The sequence below is a fragment of the Fopius arisanus genome, unplaced genomic scaffold (genome assembly GCF_000806365.1).
Source record: "Fopius arisanus strain USDA-PBARC FA_bdor unplaced genomic scaffold, ASM80636v1 scaffold00102, whole genome shotgun sequence".
NCBI lineage: Eukaryota > Metazoa > Arthropoda > Insecta > Hymenoptera > Braconidae > Fopius > Fopius arisanus.
Genome location: NW_011887841.1, coordinates 374,933 through 384,380, shown reverse-complemented (window position 1 = coordinate 384,380; position 9,448 = coordinate 374,933). Strand labels below are relative to the sequence as shown.

At 36.3% G+C, this 9,448-nt stretch overlaps 4 protein-coding genes across 9 annotated transcripts in view; 3 read left to right on the top strand and 1 right to left on the bottom strand.

The window, feature by feature from the left end:
• LOC105271121 (uncharacterized) overlaps window positions 1-2,411 on the top strand; it is a gene marked incomplete in the record, with an annotated part of 14,219 nt that extends 11,808 nt beyond the window's left edge. Inside the window, 1 exon segment of the mRNA XM_011312475.1 lies at window positions 1,382-2,411. Within this exon segment, the coding sequence (XP_011310777.1) occupies window positions 1,382-1,485 (104 nt within the window).
• Window positions 2,412-3,331: 920 nt separating this feature from the next.
• isoQC (iso Glutaminyl cyclase) lies at window positions 3,332-5,668 on the top strand. Its single transcript, XM_011312466.1, has 6 exons — window positions 3,332-3,589; window positions 3,704-3,847; window positions 4,350-4,619; window positions 4,720-4,881; window positions 5,079-5,304; window positions 5,476-5,668. Exons 1-6 carry the CDS (start codon window positions 3,491-3,493, stop codon window positions 5,625-5,627), a joined length of 1,053 nt encoding a protein of 350 aa, XP_011310768.1. The 5' UTR covers window positions 3,332-3,490; the 3' UTR covers window positions 5,628-5,668.
• Window positions 5,664-9,448, top strand: part of LOC105271119 (uncharacterized) — a 9,441-nt gene continuing 5,656 nt past the window's right edge. Inside the window, exons 1-5 of one of the 6 annotated variants that reach the window (XM_011312469.1) lie at window positions 5,664-5,975; window positions 6,199-6,316; window positions 6,402-6,650; window positions 6,872-8,332; window positions 8,467-9,131. In XM_011312469.1, the coding sequence (XP_011310771.1) occupies window positions 5,832-5,975; window positions 6,199-6,316; window positions 6,402-6,650; window positions 6,872-8,322 (1,962 nt within the window). In that variant the 5' untranslated portion in view covers window positions 5,664-5,831 and the 3' untranslated portion in view covers window positions 8,323-8,332; window positions 8,467-9,131. Of the gene's footprint in view, window positions 5,976-6,198; window positions 6,317-6,401; window positions 6,651-6,871; window positions 8,333-8,466; window positions 9,132-9,448 lie in introns of those variants that run through there. The other 5 variants (XM_011312470.1, XM_011312471.1, XM_011312473.1 and 2 more) reach the window with 5 other exon arrangements.
• The window catches only part of LOC105271120 (L-dopachrome tautomerase yellow-h), a gene marked incomplete in the record, with an annotated part of 17,434 nt that continues 17,300 nt past the window's right edge, over window positions 9,315-9,448 (bottom strand). Inside the window, 1 exon segment of the mRNA XM_011312474.1 lies at window positions 9,315-9,448.

Below are 9,448 nucleotides of genomic sequence, written 5' to 3'. Positions count from 1 at the left end.
CTATTAACGATGCCTGGATAAAACAATTTTATTACAGGGAAATAATTCCGGAAATCTGTGGAAAGTGTTTGAAAAACTTTTAGGGAAAGTTTTTTGTCAAACAAAAATTGTTTTGGAAAATTTTTTAGATAAAAATTGACAAAAATCTTTGAAAAATTCCGGAAGCTGCGGGATAATTTTTGGAACATTTTCTGGGAAAAAAATACAAAATTACAGAATTTTTCAAAAAATCAAATTCCGGATCATTTTTGAAAACAAAGCGAATTTTTAAAATCAAATCTTCAATAATTCTCAATCAAGTTTTTTTCTTTTAATTTATATTGGCATCATAAGGAAAATTCGAAAAATGATTCCCGCAATTTTTCGAAGAATTTGAACAAAAAACATTTCGATAATTTTTTTTAGCGAGGTGTGTAATTCCAAGCCGCACCTACGCTCTGTTTACCCTGAATTAGTGTAATTTTGTTACGCTCTGACTCTGGGAAGAGACTTTCTACATCGTCTCCGTTTGCGCACGATTGATCGAATTCATCACAACATTTTTTTATTCGATCGTCGGTAATTCAATGCCGGAATGTAAAATAATACATTGGCATTTACTGAGGGTTGTGTGAACCAAATGGAAAGTGGCACACTCGCCCAAATGAATGGCTAGTACTCCCATATGCTATCTCCCATGAATTATACTCATGCGATGTAATTCAATGTAATTGAACCGATCCACAATGTTCTTCCTCGGCTGTTCCAGCTTCCGGTTAAAATCGTGTCACGCGGATTGAAAAATAAATCTTCAGGGGAATAATCGTTGTGGATAAATGAACCATAACAGGACAAGTCAATTGTTCTCTTCACCTTTAAGGATATCCAAAAGACACATTTTTTTCCATTTAACATTTTAAAATATTTTCCCAGTGTAGATTAGACTGCGAGTTCTGAGACTTTTGAAATTAATTGCATCTCCAAAGTTTTTAATAGCGTGAGAATTCATTTTATTTTTCAATTTCTCGTTACTCAAGGAGTTATGACCGATATTTTACCGTTTTCAAGTTTTTTACAAATTGCTAAGAGCGTTAATAAAATTGACGTGAAAAAATATTCTGTTTTTACGTTTTATTATTATTTAATAATTATAAAATCTTAAAATGGTCTGTGTCTTATTCTGAAATAATAACCTAATCACAAAAAATAGTTATAATCCATGGATATGCTTGAAGAATTTATCGAGAATATAAGAAAATTAAAATAAATTAAAAAAAGATCGGAATTGAATCAAAAATGTGTACAATAAATTCCACGACTCTGCCTGTAGCTCCTAGACAAGTATAAGCTATTGTTATCCTTTATTATCATTGATTTAACGTATTCTTCTATAAATTTTCAGTTTACCCACAAAAACAGCAGTACGCTTATGCCGGATACCCAGCACCCGCAGCATATCCTGGCCCTTACTATCACGGCTCGCAATACGGGCCATATAATTACTGAGGAGAAAACCTGAATTCAATGAGGAAGAATTTTGCAATATTTACAACGAGGAGAAATAAAAATAACACGAAACGACCTCGGTGATGATGTCCCAGGGCAAACTTTCGTTAACGAAGAGGGAGACTCGAACTGACTAAACAATACTATTAAAAAACTACAAATAAGTGTTCGGAGGGCTCCACGATAACGAGTTAAATCTACGACAATTTTTTATATTCCTATGTATATTTGTAAGAACGTGGAGTTTCTCGATGTGTTATTGATATTTATAATGCTCTGAGGGGATAACTACGAGGGATTGGTTCGTGTCTCCTTCACGTGACACTAATTTCAATCTCTTATTGATGGTTAATTAATTACCTGATAATTCTTACTGGATTATTCATTAATTAGTTATCCTCGATTCGACTCTCATTGCTCAAAAGTATGTAGTTTCATTGCGCAAGTTGGCGAGAAAATTTTCATGCGTTATGTAATCCGTTATTGTTTTCATTTGACTATTTACTAAATTTTGAGGGAGGGAATTATATTAGGGTGCCAGAGTTCCAACTACTCATTAATTCGGACGTCGCACCGGTTAGGTAATGATTATTTTAACATTAGGGTAGTTTGATTTATTTGTACTCATTTTTTTAATCAGTGAGGGAGAGACCTGGTAAAGTGAGATGAATCGAATTTTATTGTTTTGATTTATATTGATTTTAGGAAAAATATTCAAGAGAGCATTTTTCGGAATACAATCGCCGACAGAAACAGTTCTTTAATGCTTTCAAATCGATTTGAACTTTGAATTCGATTCCATTTATTTTACCAGATTGCTATTGGAATTGAGTGAGTTGTTTTGTATTCATTGAAGTGGATAATAGATAAAGACATTGTGTATAGAGAAGTTATCTTGAGAATAAAACGAAAAATATTGAATTTCATGTTTTCGTGCAAGAAAGTATTATCTTTTCATTGTGTTCACAGGTGAGTAAGTTTAGGATAAAGTGCCTTGTACTTAAATTTACTGAAGAGGTGGATACTGAATATTCATGAGATATTTTGCGCTTGAGTAAATCGATCAATTTACCATTTCGGATGTACGGAGACTTCAAGTACTTTAATATTGACGAGACCGAACGACAGATGTCGTAGTTCAAGAAATGAGCATTAATTTCAAATCACATAATTCTAAAAACCTTATCTCTCATTTTCAGCTTTACGAGGACTAGAAAGAAAATTTAATTAACTGCTTGGACTCGTCTCTGAATAATCATAACTGATGAGCAATCTTGACTAGAATACTACTTGAATGTACTAATTGGAAAATCAACAAAATTGTCGTAGGGAATGACTGCAATCACATTCGTTAAACGTCATTCAGCTCTGCGTGTGGTAAATAATTTTCGTGAAATTTCGTACTCGACAAATTTGTCGGGGTTCACAATTTCACCGGAAGCCCAATCATACCTCAGACATGAGTCTCCCAAGCACTTGAATTATTTAAATTATTCCGCTCGAGAAAGAAATATCGAGAAAAAATAGTTCACTTCATAATTCAAATAATCTTCATTATCCTGCAATTTTCCTTCATGATGAGAGAAACCTCTTTCACGTGTCGAGAACACCAACTTTTTTCATTGAAATTTGCAAATTTCCCCATGATTTTATCACTCGCATATTTAAAAAGGTCAAGACTTCGCTTAATGTGAAATAATTCTCTGGGAGATGGTAAAAATAGTCTGGTTCTTAATGAGTGACTAGAAAATGAGGTCCATGGTGAAAGGTATAAGCCACAACAGCCACAGGTGTCAACAATTCGTCTGCAGCACATCTACGCGTGCGCGTCTGCGCCGGCGCATTCTTTGGAGGTACCAAAATGGCGGCCATTGGATTATTGTTGTTGACATTTGGCAGAGCGATGCTCTGGGTGACGTAGGAATAGAGAGTGGGATTTATAGCGGGTGGTGTCGGAAGTGGATTCAGTTGGCACAAAACCATTGACTGGTTATAAGGAAGAAACATGCGGAGAGGTTGCATTAATTTTATCCTCGTTGCTGTAGTACTATGGAATCTTGCAGCTGCGCAGAATACCGCCATCCACTCATTTCGTAGTCAGAAGGTGAGATGAAATTCATCTACAGATCAATCTCATCAACTGCTGAATTTTCATAATGCCTCTCCACGTTTTTAAAAATATTTTATTCATGTATTTCTTATAATTTTTTTTTTGTAGTTACTCCACGAGGCAAGCTCTCTCAGTGATAAGCAAGTGGAACTGGTGTCACAGCTGTCAAACACAACGAATTTGAATGAAATATTGGATGAAATCTGTGTTGTCAGGGTTGTGGGAACACCTAAGCATACAGAAGTTGGGGATGTACGTGATCTATTTTCACTTTCAGTTATTTTTATTGTTCTATTAGATAATTGGAATTCAGTAGCTGATTATTTCAATTATGCAAGTAATTACACGGAGAAAAGTCTTTAAATTGAGGAGTACAAGTGAGATGAGTGGATTTTACAGTTTTTTTTTTAATATTGATTGATCCGAAAACTATCGTTTGTGGGAGAATCTTCAGGAGGTATTTTTGTCGGGAATTTAATCGGCTATAAAAACGCTTTATAGTGTCTCCATCTTAAATTCATAGTCTTAAAGATAAAAGGGAAATTAAAAAAAAATTCTAATCCCATAATTATCTCACTTCATCACTACGCTCCTGACATAGAATGAGGGGAATTCCGATCCAAGAGTCACTATCTTTTGGTTGCGAATAAAATAGTACTGGATCACTATAATACCCTTGAACTTAAACGATAATATTCTCTTCCGGGTATTGCTTCATTTCATTGCTGATGTCATTTATTTCGTTTTTCTCCAGTACATAAAGAATTATATGGACAATCTGGGATGGTCCACAGAAGTTGACGAATTCAAGGCGACCACGCCCAATCTAGGGAGATTACCGTTCCGAAATATTATTGCTAAATTAAATGGCGGTGCACAGAGATACTTAACGTTGGCATGCCATTATGATTCAAAATACACGAGAGAAGGCGACTTCGTGGGGGCAACTGACAGTGCAGTCCCGTGTGCTCAGATGATGAACTTAGCTGCAGTCATGAAAACATACCTAGAGCCACTAAAAAGGGTTTGAGTCATTCGTTTATTTAATTCTTAAATGAAAGGAAAATGTACGAGTAAAGGGAATTATAGATTTTGAAAATTGTTTGTCAATTTCTTTTTTCCAGACAAATTTGAGCTTCATGTTTATATTTTTTGATGGAGAGGAAGCTTTCCAGACTTGGGGACCCACAGATTCCATTTATGGATCTCGACATCTAGCCAAGAAGTGGCACGAGAAGATTAACACGATTGGGAGTGAATCAGATATTACAGATCTGGATAAAATAGTGAGTTAATTTTTTACTGCCTAATTGATTCACGAGGACGGATCTGCAATATTATTTTTTGATATTTGATATTTGCATGCTGACTGACATTATATAATGGAATTGTTCGCCATATCGATTATTTATTAAGAAGAGATTCACATGAATAAATGAGGAGTATTTGAAGATCCGGGGATGTAAGATGGAATGATTTTCAGGATCTACTGGTGCTATTGGATCTGCTCGGTGCTCCAGATCCCAAATTCTACAACTATTTCGACAATACAGAGAAATGGTACCATCAGCTCATGAATGCAGAAAAGCACCTGGGGAACTTAAACTTGTTCGTTAACTCTTCTTGTAATCGCCCGAAACAAACCTACTTCCAGCCATATTCCATTGATGGCGGTGTTGAAGACGATCACATTCCATTTGTGACCAGAAGTAAGTGAAAAGAATCTACCTTTAATCCTCAATTATTTTAATCAGCTACAAAAAAGTCGTTTAATGTTTTCACCTCAAAGCAGTATTTTTAAAGATAAATGAGTAGTTGATAAAAATCAATCTTGATTTGTATTTTTGCTTTGCTCATGAAATTATTTTTTATAATTACAGATGTGCCTATTCTCCACTTGATTCCAAGTCCCTTTCCGAAGTTCTGGCACACCTCCAAAGACAACAGAAAAGCTATCAGCATTTCGACCACTGAGAATTTAAATAAAATACTCCGAATATTTGTTGCTTCCTACTTCAAGCTAAAAGTGTGATGTAAACGATGGTTGTGACAATTAATGTTGTTGAAAATTTTCGCTGGTCGTTTTGATTATTCCAGTTCTGAATCCCTCCAGAAAATAATCCCAAACAATCGAGGATCGTTCACAATGGCTGAACCTTGATCTTTTTTGACACATTGAAAAAATATATCAAAATTCGCAAGCTTCAAATTACACAAGTTAACATTTTACTCTTTTATGGAAGACGGAGTGGGAGAATTCGAAATCCCAAGAACCAAGATATTCCTGGTATTTGTATCGCTGGTTTTGAAATTTTATTGTCATTTATCAGGAGTACTCTCGCAGCAGGGAGACCTCGCAATTATGAATTCCTTAGGCGTAGTGAGTTAATCATTTTTCCCGACTGCCTAATCTCCATTTTTGCTCAATATCTCGGTATCTACCGGGGATAGCCAAATTTATGTATAGAATTTTCGCCAGCTCTCGCAATGATCTACAAAAAATTCCCCACAAAAATTGCGCAATTCCAGTCAGAGGCCGAGATATTACGCAAAATTGAAATTTGAAATGGGCCCTCAAGCTTCTCAACCGCTAAAATTTCCAGATAAATAGCGTACGGGATTGGCTGAACTTCGATTGGCAGCACCAGGTCGTCGAAATCTCGAAATTGCCATTATCCCCGGAAAACGCTACTCCCAACTACGAGGAGTGCGTTAAAACCGGTGAGCCGATTAAACCCAGCGATATAGCAATAAAAAAGACCTATAAAGAAATATATTGTGTCCCCTGATTACACTTAATTACTAGTCCTGAAGTGGGTCGTGATGACGCGGATGATAATAGCCCACCTGTACACAGCAACTTACATCGCAAACTTCTATCCAATTTTAACTTTATGCCGGGAAAGATTACTGGTTCCCTGGTTGGCGATGAGTGCTGTCAAGAACTTCGTCCTGGAAATTATTGTCTTCGTGGTTGTTGTCCTCTTGTACCTGCAGAATCATCTGTCTTTTTATTTATTGTGCGAATTTTTTATCCACAAATTTGCGACACTTGGTAATTTAACTTGCACATCTTACATTTACGCTATCAATCAATTTTTTAATGCAAAATTTTAGCAAGTCTATTAGAGCCCGTTGAGAAATTATGACGTCACTAAAATGTTTATTAATTATAGATTCATCTTGGCAATTATGTATTCGAAAAAATATTCTCGATTATAGTTCGATTATACAATTAATTGCGAAGAGAAAAGTTTGATGAAAATTTAATTTCAGCCCCCGCTGTGTATAACTGGTTCACCCTCAGTTCATTCTACACAGAACTAAAAATGAAAAATCGTAGAAAATTACCGAGACTCAATACCTCGATCTTCTACCGAGACTCGTCGATCGTCTACAAGCATCCAAATGTGATAATAGGTTTGCCCATGCAGACAGTGAATTTCTACTACCCTCGAGAGCCCTTGAACCCCAGCCCTGGTCCCCCAAAGAGAGCGACCTCCCTGATAAACTATTCCCATCCCCAGGAGTCAACAATCATCCGACCATCAAAATCGTTATCAAAAATTTTAATCGACAAAAGAGAAATCGATTTCTCCGTCACAGAAAAAGCGCAGCATCACGTGGGAAACTCTCGTGAGTCAATTACCGAAGGTTCAACGTCATCATGTGATTGTTCAATGCAGGATGACCAAGAAGAGGTCATGGATCGGTACTCAGAGCCAATTACGCCTCCGCAATCATCTTTTCTACATCATGACTGGCTTTTTAAAAAGATGAATAATAAATTCGTTCTGAGCAACTACACAAACCTCCTGGATCAATACAACGACGAGGAGTCTTCCAGATGGTCTTCTGGGGAAGACACTGGTGCCGAGGACTCCTGCACGACAATTATCAAGAATCCTGTGGGTCAAGTGCCGAAGACATCGAAGATATCGATAAAAATTGACTCGACTCAGTGGAGGAGGCGACTGGAGATCATCGGATCCTCCTTCGAGTCCACTCTTCAGTACTACAATCAGTCCTACGATTGCCAGTCATCAAAACTCAGCAATGATCTGGGATCGAGCAGAAGTTGGATCCTAGATGGAATGATAATCACCGGGACTGTGAGTAATCGAAAGAAATCGATTCAGGGATTGAAGGCGAGAGGAAAAGGAGCTGATAGGGTGGAAATGGAGGCCCTGAAGGCGTATAACAAGAAGACGTTGTGGGAGGATCGGCAGAGAGTGAAGATGGACATGGAAAAATTACGCAAATACTCGAGTCGATTCTCGAATGACGAAGGGTGTGAAGGGGAGATTATAAGGGAAGAAAATAAGCAAGTGATGAAGATGGAGTCGGTGGAGATGATTAAAGAAATTATTGCTGGTCTCGATTGGTCCCTGGAGTCCTTTTCAACTGATTTCTCTCGTCGAGATGAAGTTAATCCAGCGGATATTTTTGATGACCATGAAAATTGCACGGGGGTAACTAATCCTGTCTCAGATAACATGAACAACACCGTGGAATTACTTCTATTTGCCTTCGGCTTCAGTGACAGGCGGGGATCCGGTGAGTGGAGTTCAGGCATTTATTCCCCATATGAAGAAATACCTAATGTATTTTTTGAGATAATAAAAACGGCCAGGGTGAGGACTATGAAACACGACTGTCATTGCCGGAGAACCGACGATGTGGATTATGGAGATAATTATTGGAGGAATGTGGAATATATCACGTAGACCGAGGGAGGTAATGATTTCTCGTTAGAGAATTGAGTTTTACATGAATTTCAACAAAATTACGAAAGACATCGCCCACTGTGCGTGGAACATACGTTTATAATCCATTACATTTTTTTTAACTTGCGAATGACCTGATTACAGGTGAAAAAATCCAATTATGATGAAAAGTCACTTTTCCCCCCAGGGACATTCTAGACCAGTTTGTGGACTTAAACATCGATTTTTTTTCATTGTATATTTATATCATTTATATTATTCATGTCATGTGAATCAAAGGCGAAACTGATACATTTGCCGCATTACAATTGTTACAGAATAGGAAAATATGAAAATGTAAAAATAAATTTTCACTTTCCTCTTAGAATTCTGATCTGAAAAGTTTGGCTGGCCGGGTGGAGAGGGAGGGGGAGGGGGCAAGTTATTTTTTCTGGTTTAAGTTCTATTAACATTTTCGGAGCACATGTATGTGAAAGTGATCTTTAAATATTCCGTACTGAGAAAAAAAAATTATTCTCGGCAAAGATTCATTGACGTGAGAGAAAAATGTATTTTCATAAAATTATTATTTCTTCAGATGACTTTTACTAGGTGTTAATAATCAAAATCATACTGCTCCAGAGGATGGCGATGTTAGTTATGACTTTGAAGAGATTCTCTCGATAATTATTAATATTAATGGATTCCCTCGATTTTTTCTGCTACAAAAATTCGGTATTCACAGAAAATGAATAATCGGTGGAATTTATTCAAAGATATATCCCACAAAAATCATCCTCTAAAACAATATGACTATTATTATTATTATTATTATTATTTTCGGCGCCGCTTGGAAATTAATCAATTGTAGAAATAAAAAGAATTTAAAAATATATATGCATTTCTGAAGTCAATGTATCATTGGGAAGAATATTTTTTTATCAGGGTCTTAACATATGTATGAGAAAATAGAAAGAAATAACAAAAAAATCTAAAAAGGGTTTATATAAATTACTCCTTTATTAAAACACAATAGTGAATCTGCCGTTAATCATCAATCGAACAACTCAAAAATCGGTAACAAAATCTAATCGAAATCAATAAAAAATCCTACAAAAATCGATGTACAGGTCTAGCGAGCATAATC